At 39.9% G+C, this 8,324-nt stretch overlaps 2 protein-coding genes across 2 annotated transcripts in view; both read right to left on the bottom strand.

The window, feature by feature from the left end:
• LOC105988622 (protocadherin beta-5-like) overlaps positions 1-1,401 on the bottom strand; it is a 13,450-nt gene extending 12,049 nt beyond the window's left edge. Inside the window, exon 1 of the mRNA XM_013020293.1 lies at positions 5-1,401. Coding sequence (XP_012875747.1) covers positions 5-1,401 — 1,397 coding nt within the window. The remainder of the gene's footprint in view (positions 1-4) is intronic.
• A 5,067-nt stretch (positions 1,402-6,468) lies between these two features.
• Positions 6,469-8,324, bottom strand: part of LOC105988624 (protocadherin beta-3-like) — a 22,034-nt gene continuing 20,178 nt past the window's right edge. Inside the window, exon 4 of the mRNA XM_013020294.1 lies at positions 6,469-6,481. Coding sequence (XP_012875748.1) covers positions 6,469-6,481 — 13 coding nt within the window. The remainder of the gene's footprint in view (positions 6,482-8,324) is intronic.

An 8,324-nucleotide genomic window follows, 5' to 3' on the forward strand; every position in this document is an offset into this window, starting at 1 on the left:
CAGGGCGGGGCTGTTGTTCTCGCGGACCCACAGGGTGTAGGACGACTGCGTGAATTCGGGGGCGTTGTCGTTCACGTCGGACACCTGCAGGGTGAAGGTGTGCTGGGTTTGCAGCCTGGGAGTCCCCAAGTCGGTGACAGTGATGGTGATGTTGTATTGGTCTCTTATTTCTCTGTCCAGGGGCCTCTCTGTTGCTAGGGTGTAAAAGTTCTCAAATGTGTGTTTCAGGAGGAATGGGAGATCATTTTGAATAGAACAAATCATCTTCCCATTATCCCCAGAATCTGAATCAAATACACTGAAAACAGCAACTACAATCTCTGGTGAGTTTTCTGGTATGGAGCTCCTGGCCGTTGACATGGTCAGTTGTGGGGCATTGTCATTCATATCCAACACCTGTATGGCCACAGAACATTTTCCTGAAAAGCCCCCACTATCTGTGGCTATAACCTCAAGGTCATAATGTGGAACTTCCTCGAAATCCAACATCTTTTTCAGGCGTATTTCTCCTGTCATTTTGTCTATCACAAATGGTTGAGAAACTTCATCTTCTTGGAATAGAGCATAGACCACACTACCATGCGTTCCTGCATCTAAATCTCGAGCAGAGACAGTGACAACTAAAGAATCCATCGGGCTGTTCTCAGGAACCTGCACCTCATAGAGCGACTGTACAAATTCAGGGGCGTTATCATTGATGTCCACGACTTCTATGCGCACTGTGGAGGTCCCAGAGCTGGGTGGAGCCCCACCATCTAGCGCAGTCAGAATGAGGCTGAGCTCAGCCTGCTCCTCCCTGTCCAGCGCCTTATCCAGCACCAGCTCTGGATATTTCCTGCCATCTCCGCGGTGATGAGTAACCACATGAAAATTAAGGTTAGGGCTGATTGTGTAATTCTGGACAGTGTTGCTTCCTATGTCGAGGTCCTGCGCTGCTTTCAGAGGGAACACTGTCCCTGGATGCGCGCTCTCTGGAATCTTTAGGAGCATCTCTCTCTCTAGGAACTCTGGAGAATGGTCGTTTATATCTGTGAGGTGCAAATCAGCTTGAAAAATCTGCACTGGGTCTTCCAGTAAGACTTGGAAATGCATTAGACAGGGTTCTGTCGCCCCGCACAGCACCTCCCTGTCCAGCTTTTCATTCAGGAGCAAACTGCCTGTCTTTACATCTAGCTGCAAGAGCTGTTTGTTTCCTTTGTAATGGATTCGCGCGCTGCGAGTGGCCAACTCCCCCACCCTCAGCCCCAGATCTTTTGCCAAGTTGGCCACAAAGTGGCCACTTTCTGTTTCTTCTGGAATGGAATATCGAATTGTCTCACAACCAGACCCCCACACAAGCAATAGCAAAGCAAGAAAAGCAACTTGCCTTTTCTCTGCCGTTTTTGCTAGCGCAGTCTCCATTGTTCAGACGCTGTTCCAGAAGGTCCGTTTCTTCAACTCCGTGTAGGATTAATCCACACAGGTGATTTCGCCAAATAACCTCCCTTAAATCTTACTCACTGACTTGTTTTTAGAAGTATGCTCTTCCTAAAGATCTGTCCTCTAGACCTCACCAAAATGCGCGTCCTTCTTTTAAGGAAAGATTTCTGATTGTCAGCTTAATGGCGCTCTGGGTATCTGCAGAGCGGGTTATTCTCATTCTTAGCCTGCAGCGCCACCAAGCGTCCTTACTTCCTATTGCATACAACTTTTGCCATTTCAATCCCAAACTGGACTCTTACAAGAATATTCAAGTCACAGGCCTCCCCTGTACTGTATCTCTTCCTGTCATTTATTGTATGTTCTAATGATACATGTTATGAAATAATTTTCAGAAGATGGAATACTTTTGGAGCAAAAAGTGTACATTTCATATCTGCTAGATTTATTTCTTTTTAAACATTCATCCAGAAGCGAAAGACCAAAATGTTGTATAAAACTCAGTGGGTTTACACCCAATTAATACTCTGGTTTAAGAATAATCTGCATGAAAAGTAGAACTTACCAAAACCACAGGAGTCCTTTTCTATTATCCTCTGGTTACAACTCTCACTGTTAAATATTCACGCTACCCTGAGCCCATTTACCAAAGATTATTTTTTATTTTTGGAACTGTTATGCAAATGTTAGTTTGTGAGTATCAGTCTCTCATGTTTTTTCTCTGACTGAAGATATTGCTAATAGAACTCATCTATGGTATGTTGTAATTTGTTTTATTCTCATTATTCTATGAATGTATTGTAATTCCTTTACAATCTTCTCTCACTGATGAACACCGAGTTTTTCCAATGTTTACCTTTACTGAAAAGTACTGCCCTGTCCTGTTTTTCTCATGCCATTTACTGATGACTTTGTAAATATAATCAGGGGAGTTAAACAGTTGTGCATCCTTGTATATGTTTGTATTTTACTTTAGCAAATCTTTTGAAATTCTTTTCATGAGTAAATATGAGTTCCAGTTGCTCTATATCCTTGTCAACAGTTGATGTTGTCTTTTTGTTTGAACATTCTAGTGAATATTACCATATTGAAGTTTTGATTTGAATATCCCTAGTGACTAATGAAAATTTTGCATTTTCATGTTGTTCAATCCCAAACAAGGCCATTTGTATAAATTCTTCAGAAATATTTATTCAAGTTTTTTGTATTTTGTGTTTGAGATTGTCTGTTTGCCTATCGTACTATGGAAGTAGTCTTGCATTTTGAATATAGGACTCTGTCCAAATATGTGCATTACAAATACTTCTCACTTGATTTGTTGTATTTCAACACTATTTTTTTTTTGGGTCCGGTCGTGGGGCCTGAACTGGGGGCCTGGGCACTGTCCCTCAGCTCTTCAGCTCAAGGCTAGCGCACTACCACTTGAGCTACAGCGCCACTTCCAGCTTTTTTCTTTTTGCTTATGTGGTGCTGAGGAATCGAACCCAGGGCTCGAGCATGCAAGGCAAGCGCTCTACCACTGAGCCACCTTCCCAGCCCATTAACACTAATTTTTTTAACTTTGATTTTTCAGTATTTGTAATTTCAAATGATCGTTTTTCTTGTTAACTTTAAGCCTTTGCAGCAGGCACTGGTGGCTCATGCCTGTAATCCTAGCTACTCAGGGGGCTGAAATCTGAGGATTGTGGCTTGAAGCCAGTCCAGGCAGGAAACTCCATGAGACTCATCTCCAAAATCTTCTCAGAAAAAGCTGGAAGTGGCACCGTGGCTCAAGTGGTGGATTGTAAGCCTTGAGCCAAAAGGCTCAGGAACAGTGCCCAGGCCCTGAGTTCAAGCAGCAAAACAAAAGAAACTACAATCAACTTAAAAGGTTTGAAAAAGATTGGATTCATTTCCTCTCCCCTCACTTCAGATACTTTAATACCATCTATTAGAAAGCTGACTCAATTCCCTTTATTTCTGAAGCTTCATTGTTGTCATAACTCTGATAGTCATGTGTTTGCTCAAGTATTCCATTTTTATTTCCTTGTCTATCATACAATATTATGTTATTAGTATAGCTTAATCTGAGAGGTAAGTTTTCCCTTATAATACTATTTTCAGCCAGGTGCCTGTGGCCTATGCCTGTAAACCTAGTTACTCAGGAGGCAGAGATCTGAGGATTGAAGCCAGCCCAGGCAGACATATCCAAGAGATTTTGTCTCTAATTCACCAGAAAAGGCCACAAGTGGAGGTGTAGTCCTAGGGGTAGAGCACCAGCCTAGATGCAAAACCAATTGAGAGTATAAGTCCCTGAGTTCAATCCCCACTACTAGTGTGACTTGATGTGACTTTGATTAATTCAGTTTTATTAATCTGAAACCACATTTTTTTATTTTTGGGGGGGTCCAGTCGTGGGGCCTGAACTCTGGACCTGGGTGCTGTCCCTCAGCTCTTTAGCTCAAGGCTAACACTCTACCACTTGAGCCATAGCACCACTTCTGGCTTTTTTATTTTCTGCTTATGTGCTACTGAGGAATCGAACCCAGGGCCTCATGCATGCAAGGCAAGTGCTCTACCACTGAGCCATCTTCCCAGCCCCTGAAACCACATTCTTAATGATATGTTTACTGGTAAAAGAATTTTAGCCTAGCAATAATCTTAATTCAGGACTTTAAATACAGCATTCCTTTGTCTTTTGATTTCATAGTTTATGTGAAAAAATCAGCTCTCTGTTTAATACATGCTATTTTAGAAATAATGTCGTATTTGTTTGTTTGGTCCTTTTTCTTTGGAATAATGCAGTAACACCACTTGAGCCACTCCTCTAGCCCCTGATTTTGGTCTTGAGCAACTTTGGTATGATATACCTAAGATATTGATTGCTTGGGTTTTACTGAGAATCTTGAAGTGTTAAACTTTCACCTATTTTGGTGACTACCACTTGTTACCCTCTCTTATTCCTCTAGTACTATATTTATATATGTGTTAGAGAGTTTCATATATCCTATAAGAAAGTAATGTTATTTTCCATAATTTTGGTTACTTTTTCTTAGCATTTCTAGCCACATAATTTCTATTGCCCTGCCTTAAACCCACCAATCTGTATTATTTTATGTCTACAACATTGCATGATTTAAATAATTGTATATGCCCTGCATTGTGTTTTTCAGTTATAGGATTTCCATCATATATTTCAATTCTCTGGTTAAATTTTTTGTTCCTTTTTCCATTATTCCTTATTTTACTATTTTAGTCATACTTGTTTTAACACCATGTTTAATTCCTTTCATTTTAACCTATGGATTTTCTAAAGTCATTGATTTTATTCTGCTCTTCCTGTTTTATTGGTACAAACTTGAATTTTTGCTTTTTGCTGAATACTATTTACATGAAAAGCCATGCACAATGAAGATGACAGTACTTCCTTCAGGAGGAATACATGTTTTCCTCTGTTAGCGCCATAAAACCTCATCTCATCATATAACCTTTTGTCATATAAAGAGGCTCAAATGTATTTGCAACTCTAATTTTCAGCTAGAACTTGATCTATTCTCCATAGTCTTTTTTCCTGTGATAGGTTCCAGAATCTGATTTTTGTATTTCAAGAAAAACCTTACCCTAGTTTTTAGAGAATTAACAATCAGGATGGGCCCAGGTGGCTTAAACCTGTAATCCTAGCTACTTAGGAGGCTGAGATCTGTGGACTGCAGTTCCAAGTCAGCCCTGGCAGCAAAAATTCATGATACTCTTATCTCCAGTCAACCACCAAAAATCCAGAAGAGAATCTGGGGCTCAAGTGATAGAGTACTTATCTTAACCATAAATGCTGAGGAACAGGGTGCAAGGTTCAGTCTTCAGTGACAGTCACACACACACACACACACACATACACAGAGTATTTCACTTAGGTTTTTAATCTTTTGTTGTGGTCCAGAGAGAGATATTCGTTCAAAAACTATATTTCTCCAAAGGTCACTACCTTCCTCTGCTTCTGTCAAGAACTTGCTGTTGTTTCAGACTTAGAAAAATTCTACAGAATAAAACTGACTGTAGCTCTCAGTTCTCATCCTCACAGTTTTGCCAGCTAAGAAGTTGGGTTTTTCTCTCAGTTGTGGGGCCTGAACTCTGAGCCTGTCACTGTCCCTCAGCTCTTCAGCTCAAGATGAGTAGTCTTCCACCTGAGTCACAGTGCCACTTGTGGGTTTTTCTGCTTAGGTGGTGCTGAGGAATCAAACCCAGGGCCTCCTGCATGCAAGGCAAGCACTCTACCACTGAGCCACCTTCCCAGCCCTAGCTAAGAAATTTTAGTTACCATATTTTTGTTTTGGTAATGGTAGTACTGAGAGATGAACTCAGGGCCACAACCACTTGAGTCATGAATCCCTCCCCTCAGTCTTTTTTGCCTTTTTTGTGCCAGTCCTGGAGCTTAAACTCAGGTACTCGGCTCTCTGTGCTTAAGGCTAGCCCTCCACCACTTGAGTCACAGCACCAATTCTAGCTTTTTTTGTTTATGTGTTACTGAGGAATCAAGACAGGGCTTCAAGCATGCTAGGCAAGCATTCTACTGCTAAACCACACTCCCAGCCCTCATTTGATTTTTAGGTAAGTTCTCACACTACTTTCTCAGGCTGGCCTCACACAGTAATCGCTCTACCTCTGCCTCCCATGTAGCTGGGATAACAGATGTATACCACCACATCTTGACTGTCTCAATAACTTTTAGCCTGACCTAGGGTCAACCTATGATCTTCTTGCTCTCTGCTTCCCATGTAATTGGGATTACAGGCATGTGCCACCATTCCTGACTTGTCATATGAGCCTCTTCCTATTGGTATAAATATATATATGTATAAATATATATATATATATATATATTTCTGACTTTTAACCAGTTTGTGTGTGTGTGTGTGTGAGTGTGTGTGTGTGTGATTCAGGATAAATGTCTGCCTAATTCCACCAAATATGTAAATGAGTTTTAATTGTAACAGTAGTGTGGAACTTAAGGTCATAATGGCTACACTACTTTCAGTAGAATTTCTTTCCTTAGAACGGTACTTATTAAATTCACTATGTCCAACACCTAAAAATGACAGCAAATGAGTTATAAAAGATGTATGTATGTATGTATGTATATATCTACAAGCACTTGAAAGTGCATAATAAAATAAGCGTTATTGCTTGTCCTTCAATCTATTTTTGTTCTGTCACCACAGAACTGGCCTATTTTAGAAGGTGTGAATGTTATGGATATTTAAATTATAACAACTAGATGTCAGAAATGGAGCTGTGACTTAAGTGGTAGAGTGCAAGTCTTAAATGGAAAGGCTTAGGGAGACCATGAGGTCCCAAGTTTAAGCCTCAGGCTGGGAAGGTGGCTCAGTGGTAGAGCACTTGCCTTGCATGCTCAAGGCTCTGGGTTCGATTCCTCAGCACCACAAAAGAAAAAGCTGGAAGTGGCGCTGTGGCTCAAGTGGTAGAGCACTAGCCTTGAGCTGAAGAGCTGAGGGACAGCACCCAGTCCCAGAGTTCAGGCCCCACGACTGGACCCCCCCCAAAAAAGAAAGTAATACCAAGTTTAAGCCTCAGTACATATGCTCATGTGCATGTATGTATGCACACATGCACACATGCCCACACACAGACACAAATCCAAACTCATATACGAATTTCAGAAATTTACCTACTCTGCAGTCTGGTCTGGCCCTAGCAGTCAAGGAAGAATCCCTTATTTATGAGTGCAGGATTGGGTGGATTCTAGATACTTATTTGATTAGTCTCCTATGGGTAATTATACAAACTGAACTTACCTCATAAAACAAATAAGTGAACTTGGGACAAGAGGAGCAGTACTTATTTGTAACTCCAGTATTAGGGAACATGAGTTTGAGAACAGCCTTGGATGGACTACAGAGTGAGATCCTGTCTCAAAACTAAAACAATTACAGAAAATGTAAATGTGAACTGTTATGACATTGAAATATGCTGGTAAAAACTTCAACCAGTTGTATTAGTTGTCATATAGAAAAGATATTTCATGGTCTAAGGGTGTAGTGTAATTGTCTATAATGCTGAAGAGTCTAGGTTCAACCCTCTATACTGCAAAAAAAATATTAAGAAATGGAGAAGTCATTACAATTGATTACTCTATGTCTTGCATATTTGTGCTCAATTCTGTTGTCATTTTTATCTTTTTTGCATTCCAATTTTGAAGACTGGATTTGAGCTCAGAACTTCATATATGTTAGGCAGGTATTCTATCACTTAAGCTAAGCCTAGACCCTTTTCTTTTAGTTGTTTTTAAGATGAAGTTTCAACTTTTCCTCAGGACAAACTCATCTGTGATCCTCCTATTTATACTTCATGCTATTGCTGAGACAAAAGGCATGTAACATTGTGCTCTGCTTTTTATTGCTTGAAATGGGTGGTCTTATGAACTTCTTGCTTGGTCTAGCTTCAAATCTTGAACCTCTCAATTTGACTACTTGGGATTATAGGACAGAGCCACTTGAAGCCAGCTTATTTTAATTCCTTAAATAGAATGAAGGCTGAAAATGGTTTCAAGAATAATTTAAGTGGGCAGATTTTTTATTGTATCACATCTTAGGGTAAAGAGTAATTCACAGAAAAGTACAATACTTAAATCCAGCAGAATATGTGAGATTTTAAAGCAAATACAAGACTGTAAAGAAAACTTCTAAATTGCTCATAATTCTGACAAAAATTCAATGAAGTTGACTTACAGTCATATCCATATATTTTAGTAGTTAAAAATTACACACTACTCCATTAGGCTCATTGAACAAAATATTCAAAAGTATAATTCAGATAATTCACATCTCTTCAGGAACAAAATAACACTTATTTCATACAAATATAACTTAAACCCTGTTGAAATTTTACATTATTTTAGAATAATTATTACA

The sequence above is a fragment of the Dipodomys ordii genome, unplaced genomic scaffold (assembly GCF_000151885.1).
Source record: "Dipodomys ordii isolate 6190 unplaced genomic scaffold, Dord_2.0 Scaffold50, whole genome shotgun sequence".
NCBI lineage: Eukaryota > Metazoa > Chordata > Mammalia > Rodentia > Heteromyidae > Dipodomys > Dipodomys ordii.